At 41.3% G+C, this 15623-nt stretch overlaps 1 protein-coding gene across 1 annotated transcript; it reads right to left on the minus strand.

Annotated features, from left to right (window-relative positions):
• Nucleotides 1-1980: 1980 nt before the first annotated feature.
• On the minus strand, nt 1981-9047 carry LOC308101561 (stonustoxin subunit alpha-like; the record flags this gene model as incomplete). Its single annotated transcript, XM_080450982.1, has 5 exons — nt 1981-3317; nt 3468-3518; nt 4645-4693; nt 7617-7757; nt 8817-9047. The coding sequence occupies 5 exons, from the start codon at nt 9045-9047 to the stop codon at nt 2797-2799; spliced, it is 993 nt and encodes a 330-aa protein (XP_080307108.1). The 3' UTR covers nt 1981-2796.
• Nucleotides 9048-15623: the final 6576 nt, after the last annotated feature.

The following is a 15623-nucleotide window of genomic DNA, read 5'->3' on the forward strand; positions in this document are numbered from 1 at the left end:
TTAAGTCTGTCTGTGATTTTCATAAATGTTTAACTGATGAAAAGCATTAAAGAGAGCTTGTGACTAAATAAACAAAACAAAATGATACATCAAATGTACTTAGGACTTCTATATTCAATATTATTTTTAACCACTTAAAAATCCCAGTATCCGTATTGTGGTCACAGAAAATAACCGATCGACAAGCTCACAACGCGTCGCAGTTGTGAGCTTGTCGATCTGCTATTTTCAGCAAAAGCTTTCCCCACAATAACCCAAAACAGAAAAGGCACTAGTATTGAGCCCTGGGGGACTCTGGTTACCCATATGGGGTTTAAGTAGTTAATAAACATCATATGCGTCTGTCGTCATTTTGAAATATGTATTTCCCAGGGAATCAGTTTCTGAAATATAATCATTAGTCTACTGTGCATGCATAATATGTCACATTCTGAGATATTATGATTGAATGATGTTTTTAGAAAAACTATCATTTTTTCCCCCCAGATGTTTTGGTTTCGTAGGTCTTGACTTCACTGGACATAAAAAACAGGGGTGCAAACATTTTTTCTATAGGGGCCAAACTGACTTTGATAAAGTGAGTGAAGGGCCACACATTGGATGTTTGAATTGAAACTTGAAACACATAGTGGTGAATTATGTTAAAACTGCATGAATTTGATAAGACACGATAGACTCATTCATAATATATATATATATATATTTTTATGGCTTTTTCTGCCTTTATTGATAGGATAGTAGGCTGACAGGAAATGGGGAGAGAGATGGGGGGGATGACATACAGCAAAGGTCGTCGGAACCGGGAGTCGAACCCGCCAAACGCTGTCAAGCTGGACTACCAGCATATGTGGTATGCGCCTGGACCGCCAGGCCAGCGGACGCCCCTATTTTTTATCTATTTTATTTTTTACAGCTGTGCTGCCTGTATCACTCACTTTATCAAACATATTCCCTATTTTGCACGGCGTCTTATGACTTATCTTAATTTTTATTTTGAAAACCATTTTAAAATAGCGAAAATAGCTTCACTGCAGATCAGCTACCGTATTTTGTAATGTGCGGTTTTAACGCTTTGCTAAATTAACCAATTTAAAGGCCTATAATCTGTTACCAGTTCAATTATGATTATTTGTGGGGGTCACCGCCTGAACAGGTTGAGAACCACTGGGTTATAGATAAACAACAGCCTATTGACTGACTTAGTGACTATTAATTCTCCACTACATCTCAGAGGCAATTAAGGGGTATTTGAGTGATGGGATGTAGTTTTAAGATGGTCAAAGGGTCAATGCCCCCAGTACCTAGAACCCCAATGGAAACAAGACCGCAAGGACTTTTGTGGTGTTATCCTTTTAGACAAAGTGTTTGACTGTACTCATGCTGTTTTTACATTTCTGTCCAATAAAATGTTTAGTATTGAAAATGGGAAGTACTACAGTAAAGTAAAAATACCTCCGAATTGTACTTAAGTACAGTACTTGAGTACATGTACTTGGTTACTTTACACCACTGGTCTGTTGTACTATTGAGGAAGTGATGTGAATTTGAAAACGTCTTCTATTTTGCTGAAGAAGTTCTAATAAACTGACTGAAGAAAAGAGACAGTTCATTCACCATTGTGCAACAGGAAAATAAGTAATAAATGATACAAAGTCCAGTTGTAATCCAAAGTTAATGAGTCATTAACCCATGATATGGCATGTCAATGATGTCATTCATTATGAATCTATGTGTGGAAGCCTCTGATGGAAAGTAATTACTGTACATGTATATAGAACATGTATTGAAGATTACTGGCTAAATTGTTTAAGTGTTCAATTAGTAAAACATAGAAAGTGAATAAAAGCAAACTCAGCATTATATTTACACTATGTATAATATTTAATTATTATCATTGTGCAGGGAACAATGTAGCATAGACACAAGTTTGACTTTTACACACATATTTTTATAAATGATTAAATCGAATAACCGTTGACACACAATACCCTATTGACACATTGAGGAGTAAGACCTTACACCAGTGGTTCTCAAACTTTTCAGGCCGCGACCTCCCAGAATAATCCTATTTGAACTGGGGACCCCCCAAAATTATATTTGAACTTGGGACCCACCAAAAATAATATTTGAACTGGGGACCCCCCAAACTAATATTTGAACTGGGGACCCCCCAAAATAATATTTGAACTGGGGACCCCCCAAAATAATATTTGAACTGGGGACCCCCCAAAATAATATTTGAACTGGGGACCCACCAAAAATCTGAATTGAACTGGGGACCGTTGTGAGGATGTAGATCAGCTATTTTCACATTTTCTGTCTCTAAGTCAGGTAATATTTGGCCAATGTTTCACCAGTTTTTATAGCATAGTTTGTTGATTACTTTTGACGCAGTAATGCCATGTTTTATTTAAATATTTTAGAGGTATTCAATAGGTCTTAAAAGTCCTTAAATTGTCACTTTAGAAATGTGCAGACCCACAGTTTGAGAACCACTACATTTAGTATTACATTACATTACATTTAGCAGACGCTTTTATCCAAAGCGACTTACAATAAGTTCATTCAACATAGGTAGGGAACCAATCTACACAGACTGACAGAGGGCTCTGTAGTAATATCAACAAGATAACAGGGCATACTGTATAATGATTGTCTGCAGCAGGCTTATTAAAGAAATGTAATGAGAGGAACACAATGGATTGATTGATCATGATGGTGTAGTATACTGTACACATCATTCTTACACAAGCTTTAGCTTTCAACTGAATATCATCATCAGTATTCTTAACATGTCTACCATGTCTTACACAGCTCTGCTGTACCTCCATATCCCCATCCAAGCCTTATCCCTGGATAGAGAGGTTGTGTGAACGTGGTTTGAACTGTGTGTAGGAGGGTCATTGTGTCAGAAACACTGTAGAAGGACAGAGTACCTGCCTTGTGGTCCAGGTACACCCCCAATCTGTAGGAGAAAGGCCCTGACACTTTAGTGCTAACACTGTTGTGCATGAAACTGTAGTTTTTATCAATGCACTGTAAACACCAGGATTTATCATTGTATCCAAAGAGGGTTTGTCTGCTGACGTCTTTATAACAGACTGCTATAAGAACCCCTTCACCACTCCACTCTACTTCCCAGTAACAACGTTCAGACAGACCCTCTGTACACATCACCTGACCGTACTTAGTAAATCTCTCTGCATGATGAGGGTAAGGTTGTTGTTGTTGTTGTGTAAAAGTCACCTTCCTCTTCTCCTCTGACAGGGAGAGATGTGTGTGTATTGTGTTCATGTCCAGAGACAGAGGAGAGGAATCTGTGAGAACACACAACAAAAGAAAAATCAAACCTCATGAACCTTATTGTGTTTAGAGTTAGTCTCTCAGATCAAACTCATTAGAGCTTTAAATAACAACATATCAGAATGAAACTTCAACGTTCAGAACCTGCATCAACATGGACTCACATTGTAAAAAGTCCTTTCTGGTCTGAGGCTCCGCTGGATGTAAAACATCAACTGGAGACACAAGAAAACAGTAAAGGTCATCATGACATTGTAAAGGATTTCAATGTCCACACAAAGGGTCAAATCCAATAGACTTTACTGCTGACTTCAGGCATGTAAAACATACAGCGTGAGCCTACCAAGCCCCCAGAACTACGGTAGAACAGTGAAGCGGCCAAGCCTGGTGGTCAAATCTGAGAATGCACTTAAATGCTACTGCGGGTGCGTCTCCCGTTTTGTGCGCATGCTCACGACGCGTCATGACCCATGGATCTATTCCATTGGTTCATATTGGTTCCATATTGGTTCCTATTCTTACTTCCGGGTGCTTCAAAACACCACTGAGCACTTTAATAGAAATGAATAGCTGGGGGGCGGGGCAATCCGCCCTCTAGATATATTATAACTCTATGGAGCCTACAGGAGGTCACAACATACGACTGACGTAAAAGACAACAACAGACCTGCTTTACGGCAGTGTCATAACGTAGCTCTCTTAAAGGCACAGTCACATATATAGCATATTATGACATCATACTGAAGAATGGATTAAACTGAAGTTCCAAGGGTTTTGTCAAAACGTTCAAGCTATTATAGCATCATTGCTTTACATAGTGTTTGTTCAGTAACAGCTGTCTCCCTGTCTCTCATTTTACATTTATAATACATTTTCAGGTGGGTTACAAATTTCATCCAATCAGGAGAGAGAACTCCTCAAGATCATTTAATGAACACAAAAATATAATAATAATAAAAAATGGTAAATGGTGCATTTATATACTGTAGCGGGTGACATGAAACACAGGTCACACTAATTTATTGCCCCCCATACTACAGGCTTTAGTAGCCTTCCCAGACATACTTCCACCTGTACAAACTGTTTCAAAACTTAGAAATATACTGTACAGTATAGGGGCCGGTTAAAACACAATAAAGACATTTAAATCTGACCCTAACCTCTCCTTTGAGGAATATTCTTGCTTAAATTCTTCAATGTTTCTGTCCAATCTGACAGACAGCCAACCTGTGTACCATCAGTCTGCTCCAGTTCAAATATCTCCAGTTGCCTTCTGACTTCATCAATCCATGTTTACTATGATGGCTGGTTAGAAAAACAAGAAACACATTTAAATCTCACCTCTCTTTGATATCTCTGGCCAAGTTGTCTTCAGGATGTTGTCTAGTTGGTCTCTCAGACCAGACACCACATCAATCACATATGTGAAGGACCTCACAGGACAGATGACCACACTGGGTGAGACTGGAGATCCACTGGAACTGGAGAGAGACTGGAAACTCTGGAGAGAGACAAGTAAACCAGTATAGACAGGGATGGAAGATCATTAAACCAAGAGATCAATAAATTGGTTCATCATTGACCACACAGACACACACACACACACACACACACACACACACACACACACACACACACACACACACACACACACACACGCGCGCGCACACGCGCACACACACGCACGCGCACACAAATGATGATTTAATTTGTCTCTAATTCTCATGCAAATAATTGCGATTAACAATGTGATTGTGTTTTTGGTATTGAATATATAAATAAAAATATACATTTCCGTTCCAATCTATGAACACAAATTGTACAGGGCAGATATTGAATAATTTTATACTTTCAAAATATTTGACAAAATAGTGGAAATAGACAATCTACAAGCTCAGAAGCTGATCTTGTAGATCTGCTATTTTTGGAAAATGTTTACAATTATGACAATTGTGGAAAATAATTGTGATTATCTCAAATAATTGTGATTAGGTAATTATGTAATAATTGTGACAGGCCTAATTCTGACAATATTATTATGGTCTGTACAACTACTGTATACTAGAACTATATTAGTATTAGTAACTACCATCATTAATAATGTCATGTTATGTAATATACTATGATGTAATAATAATATGACATGATGGAATGAGATGAAAGAGATGAAATATGAAGCTGATTTCTCCTAAATGATTCAAAACCAAACAGTAAAATGCCATGTGTGGAACCTGAATGAAAGTGATGATGTCATCAGTGTTGGACAGCTCCTCCAGGTCAGCATGTCTCCTCTCCAGCTGCTCCATGTGGTCCTCCAGCTGCCTCAGGAGAGCCTCAGTCTGAGCCACTGCAGTCTGCTGCTGATCTCTGATCAGTTCTTTAAGCTCACTGCGTTTTCTCTCAATGGAGACCATCATCTCACTGAAGATCCTGTCACTGGCCTCCACTGCTGCTTCTGCAGAGCTCTGCTTAACACACACACACAGGCACACGCGCACACGCACACGCACATGCACACGCACATGCCGAAAGGAAGAAAGAAACTCTTAGTTATAAGTTCTCATGTAAGCGTAGAACTTTGTGGGGAATACATTCAGTCACAACATAAGTATTGTTGGCCATTCCAGAAGTTCCATGATATGATGGATTCTTTACTGTCACTGTTCTTTACTGTCATTCTGGGTACTTTAGTGCAGGGACCCCCAGGGGTCCTTCAGGGGGTTCCAGGGGGTCCCCCCAAAAATATGTTAATATACCATCAACATCTGTTTAACCAACCAAAAAATAATAATCTGTTTAACCACTTAAAATAGCCTAAAATTCTACAAGTTCACAACACATGGCGAACGTCGTGATGCGTTGTGAGCTTGTAGATCTGCTATTTTCAAGAACATCTTGATAGAATGTGAAAACATTTGAATAACTTTGTAACATTTTAACAACACAAATCATATATGTGGATTGCTGGCACATAAATATTTGCAGCCAAATACATATTAATTGGGGGTCCTTGACATGAAAAGGCTTGAGAACCACTTCTTTAGTGCTTCTGATGACACAAGGCACTGTCTCATCCATATACAGTAGCATCACAGTAAACACAAGAACAAGAACTATTATCATAACATCAGCTCACGTTCAGGGCCTCCATGACCCGTCTCAGGACTTTCAGCTCCTTCTTTTTCTCCTGGATCTTCTGCTGGACTTCCTCCTGCATTGTCACCAGCTGTTTCTTTAAGAAACAGGAAGAGACAGTTTGGCTTGTAAACAAAGCACATTTTCAAGTCGGGATACCAATTCTATCCAATCAGGAGAAAGAGAACTCATACACAGGATACGAGGTAAAAACAAGTGAGATTTGGATCCACACATCATCTTAAATCAACTTTGTAACTTCCTCAAAATACACTTTTGCAGGGGCAAGATGAATTAACTCATTCAATCTGGGAACGCATCTGTGTCATTTTAGATTTTAGCTATAACAATTATTTTTATAACTTGGCTATTAAAAAATAGCAGATCTACAAGCTTGCTATTTTAGAAAAATCTTTAACATTTGTTCAAATCTTTGAATACATTTTTTGAAACAAAAATGTTAACTCAATTCTTTGCTTCTGGGGGTCCCTGGAACAACATATTTTGGTGGGGATCGGCGACCTAAAACAACATTTTGGGGAGTCCTTGACAAGAAAAGGTTTGAGTGCCACTGATATAGCAACGATAGTTTTTCAGATAATTAAGACATTTGTTGAGACATTTGACAGTTACAAATGTTCGCTTTAAGAAATATGTATTCAAAGATTTGCACAAATCTTCACGATTTTTCAAAATGAGCAGATCTACAAGCTCATAGCGCTGCACTCGGTGCCACGCTATGAGCATGTGCATCTGCTATTTTTGAATAGACAAAGACATCTAAAATGACAGAGATGGGTTCCCAGATTGAATGGGTTACCATATGAAAAGTGATCAATTGCGTCTGTTTTTCATTGGGTCCAAAAGGAGTGTACTTCATCCTTTAATATTTTTTTTTTACAACACCCTGGTTTGTGCTTTTAATGTCTCTGACATGGTCATTAAGTTCTGCTTCTATCTTTAAAACATTATCTCTCTTATGATTTATCTTCAAGTGATCGTGGTCCTACCTGTTTCTCTGCCTTCTCTGCAGCAGCTGACACCGTGTCATGGCCCTTATGTTCATCCATGAGGCACAGATAGCAGATACACTGGCGGTCTGTGCGACAGAACACCTCCATCAGCTTGTCATGACTGGAGCACATCTTCTCCTGCAGTTTGTTGGTGGCTGGGACCAGCTTGTGCTTCTTCAACACAGGGACATTGTAGTGAGGCTGGAGGTGAGTCTCACAGTAAGAGGCCAGACACGCCAGACAAGACATGAGAGCTTTGTGACGTCTGGCTCCGGTGCAGAAATCACATGCCACGTCTGCTGGACCGGCGTACAGCAGAGCAGCAGAGACAGAAGACTGCTGACCTCCTGTACTGCTCAACTTCATCACAAGCTGGAAGTAAAGAGAAGAGGAGGGGAGGTCACTCACTGATGACAAATACAACACAGTCATTGTGAGGTTCATGGTGATAAACACAGTGAGACATTACAGGTATTAGTTCATCTAGTAAGATCATTGTAACATTATCTGAACACTGTGGTTCTGAACTTTGCATTCCATGAAGTTGATTTATTTACAGTATGTTGTAAAAATGTAAGCATTTAGTAGACTCTGTTAGAACTAGAAGATGAATGACATGGCAAGAATAGGGACGCTAGAGTTTAATGATTAACCAGTGACTAACACAGTCAAAGATCAGAGTAAATTACCCTAGTCAACAAAATGACAGCATAAGGTAAGTACTGTAGACTGCAAAGAAACTAAGATAATATAACACCTAGCATCTGTTTCAATGTGCTAATAAACTAAACTAAACTAAACTAAACTAAACTAGACTAAAGTGTGACAAGACCAGGAGTCAGATTCGAATTTGGGTCTTTGCGTGGTTTGAGTGGTTCTCAAACCTTTTCATGTCAAGGACCCCCAAATCAATATGTATTTGTCCACGAACCCCCATCTGAAAATATTTTGTGCCAGGGACCCCCACACAAGATTTATGTTGTTAAAATGTTTAAAAAGATTGCATATCGTGTTGTGATGCATTGTGAGCTTGTAGATCAGAAATGTTCAAATAGCTGATGTATAGGGTTACAGTGGTTAAACAGACTGTGATGCTCTATTAACACATTTTATTGGGGTCCCCAGGTGGAACCCCCTCATGGACCCCTGGGGGTCCCCAGACTCCACTTTGAGAACCACTGGTCTAACATGCTATCTAAATAATATTCTTAGTATTTGTGGACAATATCAACATACATAACATAACGTGTAGTAAATAACCAACATATAGTATACCATCTATCACAATAGTCAACAAGGAGTTTTGTGTAGCAGAACATGTAGTTTAATGTGTGGTTGTAACTTGTAAGGTCATCTCACCTCAGCCAGCAAGGTGTTCTTCCTCAGAACAGGTCTGGGACTGAAGCTCTCTCTGCACTGGGGACAGCTGTAGACTCCAGTCTCCTCATACTGGTCCCAGTAACCCTCAATACAGCTTCTACAGTAACTGTGTCCACACTGTAGAGTCACTGGTTCCTTTAGAATGTCCAGACAGACAGAACAACAGCAGTCCTGGTCCAGCTCACATGTCTGTTGCTTCTCCTGCTGTTCTGCCATTTTGACTGACAACCACACTCACACTGAGAGAAAACACACAGCACTCTGGTTTACTCTGAAGAGAGACTGAGAGAGAAACATACAACAGCTCTGAGTTTCGTTTCTTCTGAAGAGAAGTGGGAGAGGCAAAGGGAGGGACTTCCTGGATGTTTGCCAGGAGGCAGTGGTTTTAAATAGACAGTTCGTTCGTTCGTGTAGGGCTACACAGGCAATTGGGACATCAGCCAAGAAGTGGTATCATCATCCAGTTCAATGAGGCCGCTGACTCCATGTGGTGATTTGAAGATTGGGCATTCATCGATAATATGTTCAACAGTCTGTGGTTTTCCGCATTCACAGAGATCAGTGACAGACACTCCAATCATATGCAGGTAGATTTGGGTCTTTGCTACTCCAGACCGAAGTCTGTTGAGGTTGACCCAGGCATTCCGTGGTAGGTCACACCCAGGTGGGTTGGTTGAAGGAGAGTTGATGAACTTCCTCAACGTGGATGTTGACTTGGACCATTGCTTGTTCCAGCAGTCAAGGATCCATCCAGGGTGTGGAGGGCTCGTGGTAAGGAGTCTCCTAGCTTCGGTGGAGAAGTGTTTGCGTTTGAGTCTCTGGTGGCCATATTCAGCAGGCGGGGGAATCAGGCTTGTTGGCTCATCTGCACACTTGCAGGCCAGCTTCAAGGTCAGGAAGTTTCGACGGAGCTCTGGAGGTGGAATGCCAGACAGTATGGGGAGTAACTCGACAGGGGTTGATGGTAAGGCACCACTAATTAGCCTCATGGCGGTGTTCAGCACAACATCAATAGAGGCTGTATGGCTGCTGTGACTCCATGCAGGGGCGGCATACTCAGCCGTAGAGTATGCCAGGGCAAGGGTAGAGGTGCGCAGGGTGGTGAAGTTTGCACCCCACCCAGTGCCAGCCAGTCTCTTCAGGAGGTTTACACGGGCAGCGGTCTTGGCAGCAACTTGTTGAATGTGTGGCTTGAAAGTGAGGCTACGGTCAAGTGTGACACCAAGGTATTTGGGGTTGGGGTCATGCCTGACGTTGGTGCCATCGAGTGTAATGTTCAGCATGGTATTGGCACATCTATTGGCAAGATGGAACACAGAGCATACTGTCTTGGGCAGGCTTAGCTTGAGGTGCCATTTGTGGAAGTACCCGCTCAGTAGTGAGAGATCTTTTCCTAGGGCATTCTCAACCACACTAAAAGCTTTGTCACCAAATCCAATGGCTGAGTCGTCGGCATATGTGTATTGCGAGCACTCTCCAACAGGCATGTCAGCGGTGTAGATGTTAAAAAGTGTTGGGGCAAGAACAGAGCCTTGGGGGAGCCCGTTCCTCAGTCTCTTTTTCTTACTGCGTTGGCCATTTGAAGTTTCCAGTACAAAGGTACGGTCCTGTATAAGCAGCATGATGAACTTCACGAGCTTAACATCGGGCAGAGTCTTCAGGAGCTTGAGGTAGAGGCCCCTGTGCCAGACTGTGTCATACGCCGCAGTGAGATCGATGAAGACTGATCCAAACTTTTCTTTCCTCTGGAAGGCGCTTTCGATGTCATGAACTAGCCGGGTCACTTGATCTGTTGTTGATCGACCCTTACGGAAACCAGCTTGGGTGTGGGGAAGGTTCTCTTCAATTATGTTGTTTATTCTTGATAGAATGACCCTCTCAAGCAGTTTGTAAAGATGTGACAGAAGTGATATTGGGCGGTAGTTCTTTGGTTCATCTGGTGTCTTATTTGGCTTGAGTATGGCCAGCACCTTAGCCTGCTTCCATTTGGATGGTATGGTCAGGTTTTCCAAGCAGTTGGAGAGGAAAAGTTGGACCCAGGTCAATGCCTCATGGCTCATGTTCTTGAGGAACTCTGTGTGGATGTTGTCGTTACCAGGAGCCTTATTTTCCTTAAGGGATTTCAAGGCTGCAACGATTTCTTCTGACAAAATGGGCTGGGAAAGGGGGCTGGGCTGAGGAACTGTTCTGGTGAGTTTCCTGATATCTGCAACTACTTCTCTGGTGAAGGCTTTTGCCTCAGATGAGCGGTCTTTCCATCTGCCGTTATCAGCAAGTACAGAGGCTATTGCATTTGCTGCTATGGGGCATGGTCTAGCTGGGCAGCTTCGCCCAGTTAACCGGTTGATTGTATTCCAGGCCTTACGACTAGAATGTGTGAAGTTGATGTTGTTAACTTCCTCCTCCCATCTAACCCTTCTCTTCTGCCCGAGAAGGTCCAGCAGTTGGTCACCATAGAGAGAGCGTTGGTCAATGTCGGTGGCATTCAGGTAGTCCTTGTACAGTTTCTCACAGTCTTTATCCCAGCAAGGTACATGTGGGTCCCTGCGGCCTCTTGGGATGGAGAGCTTAGCAGCCTTGTTGAGCAGGATGCAAAAGGCGTTGTAAGCTCCATTCACATTGGATGATGGGTCAGGTAGGCTTGCTGTTAATTTCCTGGTGAGTTCTGAAAACTTTGGCCAGTTAGCCTTCCTGAAATTCCATCTTCTTCTGTTGAGGCTAGAGATGGCTAACTTGATGTCACTGGAGATGATGATGGGCGAGTGACCAGATCTAGGGAACTTCTGTAGAACCATTCTGTTGCAGCGTCTGCTGATGTTGTTGGAGACAAAGGACAGATCGGGGCATGTCCAGGTGCCGTGTCTACCAGAATAAAAGGTTCTGGGGTCCTTGTTGTCGAAAAGCAGATGAAGGTTGTTACTTTCTGCCCAGTCGCTAGCAACAGAGCCATTTCTGTCAGTGTTCGAGTACCCCCATTTGATGTTTCTACAGTTAAAGTCACCGCAGACAAATGAGTTCACAGGGATGGTGGGGAGGAAGGATATATCCAACTCAGCAGGTGGTGGTTTGTAGATGTTGCAAAAGGTGGTGCCCAGAGCTTCCATGGTACACCATTCAATGGCAGAGTTGGCTGGAGATTGCTGGAGGGCTCTTGCATTTATTCCCTGTTTGGTGTAACAGGCAATGCCATGTTTGTTGTGACCTATGAAGCTGATGAGGTCGAAACCATCGATGAGTAGCTTATCTTCGGTGACACAGTGGGTCTCTTGTAGCAGCAGTATGTTCGCCTGATGTTGGTTGGCAATGTGCTGGATGAGATCACGCTTTGGCCGTGTCAGGCCCTCGACGTTCAGCTGCAGTAAACGCACTTCGGTTTTAGCCATAAGGCTCGTCTTGACAGACGCGTGACGCCTAGTGGGTACTGAACTGTTGGGAACGGAGAGCTGCTGGTGTAAATTCTGTGTAGTACTAGTATGACTGGTTTTGTTGGATTCTTCGGGATCTTCAGATCGGGATCGTCAGGGTCGTCAGAATCCGTAGCAGGGCCACCACGTGCAGGTACCAGTCTTGACCCCCCTTGAAATAGACAGTGAATGTGTAGCACAAACAGGTTCAGCTTGTGGTTGAACGTTGTACAGCTGGACTCTCACACGACACCATCATTTCCTGTGGAAAAGCCTGGTGGTGGTTACACGAGGTTACAAGATAATCAGGGGTATTTATTTGGGGTAGAGTATGGCAGAAAATGTGTATTTAAGTAAAAATATCTCGACTTTCTCACTAGTTCCACATTGTCTCCACTTCCTCCAGACTCCAGTGAGCTCATATATTATAGTGAAACACTCTAATATCCTTTACGATTACAAATAAGTCATGGCAAGACAGGTGAGCTTGATCATAATAAAGGGGAAACCTGAAAATTACACAAGGTTGACATCTAGTGGCCAATTCAGTGATGCCTTATACAGTAGCTGTTGTGTCATTGCTTGACATCTGCATTATATATTTTTTGTCCCCTCACTTCAGTTGCACCTGAAGTGTTCATGGAATTATTCATAGTGTGTTATTTCAGGAAACAAGATTAAGTTCCTACATATTTTACCAGCAGCATTGTCAAATTGAATGATGAATGAATTCCATTCAGTATTGTGACCTCAGTGGACAGGACAGTTGTACAGTCGACTGGACCTTTGGTTTAACAGCTTTAACTGTCAGGGGACACACATGCATCTTCTGAGTTGCCTTTCATCCTATCAAGTGTAGCCTATAGTTGATACTTTAGACAGTAAATGTTCTACATTGCACAATAGTTTTTTTTAATAGGCATGATGCATCTGCCATAATTTTTTGAAATATGTATATCCCAGGGAATCAGTTTCTGATATATAATCATTAGTCTAATTTACATGCATATGTCACCATATGAGATTGTTTGATTGAACTATTTTGTCTTTGGAAACAACCCCCCCCCCCCCCCACTACAGTAATTCATAGCTGTGTTATGTACATGGTCCAGATGAAAAAGCTCAGAACACACAAGTTTCAAATTATACCCACTTTTAGGCACTTTACATGGAATAGAAAAGCATTTATAGGTATACAGACCAAATTGTAGGCTTATAATATTTCATTGTACAGTCTCTTACCTCCTAGTGTACAACTTAATAAAAGGTCAGCATTCAAGGAGGAAATGCACTACAGTAACTCTCTGTTCTACAGCAGAACGGTCAACACCTCATGTGCTTTGACAGCAAAGCAACATGCAATATGCAAGCATAATGCTACTGTATTCTGGAAGGAAAACAAGGAACCATTCATTAAAAACACTCTCAGACCTCTGAATAAGACCTCATAATAATCACTAGCTTTCCCTTTCCAAGCCTCACTGTGTCAATCTTTTCCAGTGAGAAGTGCATGTATTTGTTAAACTTGTAGAATGCGAAAAATAAAAAAATAAAAAAAATAAGATAAAATAAACTAAACAATAGTGTGAATGCAAAGTTGCATGGGATTTAAAACGTTAGGGATTAAAAACGCCCCAATCTCAATGGGCTTTTCACACAAAAAATTACCTGGAAAAGGTTGGCAATGGCCGTTTTCAGCCCAAGGACTGGTTTTGGTGCAAAACAAAAGCTTGCAATGGATTCAGAATCATAAAAACACCCTAGTTTGACCCTTCACATGCTACTTAAAACAGAATAATTTTTTTATGTTTCCCCCGCATAAGGTTATGGTGGGTTCCCCAACTTTCAGCAGCTGTCAAAAATTCCCCTAGGGAAACTGCATTTCAGTCTTTATGAGATGTGTTACTAGACACTTTTACAAACACATTGGTGAAGAAATTTCTTGGTAAGGAATTTATTCCAAGATATTTTTAATATCCCCTGACTATTGCAACAAGCAACTACTTGCAACCATTATCCCCAATGGCAGTTGCAAGGAGTTGCATTGGTGCGGTCTGACCTTTACACAAGAAAATAAGAGACGAGTTAGAGATGGGGGGGGGGGTTCTTGTGTTGTTCCAGTGAACAAACATTGAATTAATTGCTGTGTTCTCAGATACTATGTTTTACCAAATCAAAGAATTGCAGTAGTACAGTAGGTCATGAATCATGATAGGGCAATGTGAAAGATATTAACCTTTTGAATTTGAAACATTTCTTTGGCTCATATCAGGAATTACCTTTTGATAGGTGGGTATGTCTCTTTAATGTGTCCCTGTAGCTAAAACTAAAGTGGGATCCTTTACAAACACATTGGTGAAGACATTTCTTGGTAAGGAATTTATTCCAAGATTTGACATTATTCTGAGAATATTCCCTGACTACAAGGAGTTGCAAGAAGTTGCATTGGTGTGGACTGGCCTTAACTTATAGCTACTATTTTCAGATTGACATGGAAGCATAAACCATACGCCCAAATGCATACAGTGTATGCTATTAAAAATTAAACACTTTATTTTTTCCAACGCCAATTGTGGCAATTCTTCATTAGAAAACAATATATAAAATAAAGCAGCATTTTGAGATTTACATGGACCGTACAAACACCACTGTTAACTCTTGGTGCAAAATGTAAATCTACTAGTGTTTGAGGGGATAATTTGTTAGGTGATGGAGTTTAAAGAGATTAAGACTGGTCTGCAAAAAAAGACCCAGATCAAAACATGCTTTTCAAGTATGGTCCTTGTAGCCCAACACCAGGTGTAGCTCATGTACAAACGTCATAGAACTGCAGTCCATTCCGTTATCACAGGAACTGGTCCTTAGTTCAGCATAAATCATCACTGCTATAAACGGTCATAGTAATGTTCAACGTTCATTAACCATATCAACCCTATCGTCCCTTTCCTGGCCATGTCATAATAGGCACAAATAGATGAACATTTGGCAAAAACAATTGATTAACACATTGGGTGCCAGAGGTTTATTAAAATATTATACGTTGAGTGCCAGCATTTCTTCCATCCACTTGCGTTATACGCTTCGTGCTGTGAGAAGCCCCGACGCGGAAATGCATGTAAACAAAGCGTGCGTGCGAGACGGCGGAGGGTCCCGACTAACGCCTGGAACAATAATATTTCTAACGCGACCCTCCATTGCAGCGTGATCGCCGATCGAAAACGGCTCGTTTCCACCACATTAAAAAGAAATGGAGATATTAAGCTTTTAATCAAGGAGATAACATTGAAAACGCCGACCGGAAGGATTTTTGACATGGAGCCAGATCCAGCCTCTTCTTCTCAGAAACTACTTGGGTGATGTCAAAGTTTCGTTTTAGCGCCCCACGTGG

This window comes from Gymnoscopelus braueri, assembly GCF_963280865.1.
Source record: "Gymnoscopelus braueri genome assembly, chromosome: 15".
NCBI lineage: Eukaryota > Metazoa > Chordata > Actinopteri > Myctophiformes > Myctophidae > Gymnoscopelus > Gymnoscopelus braueri.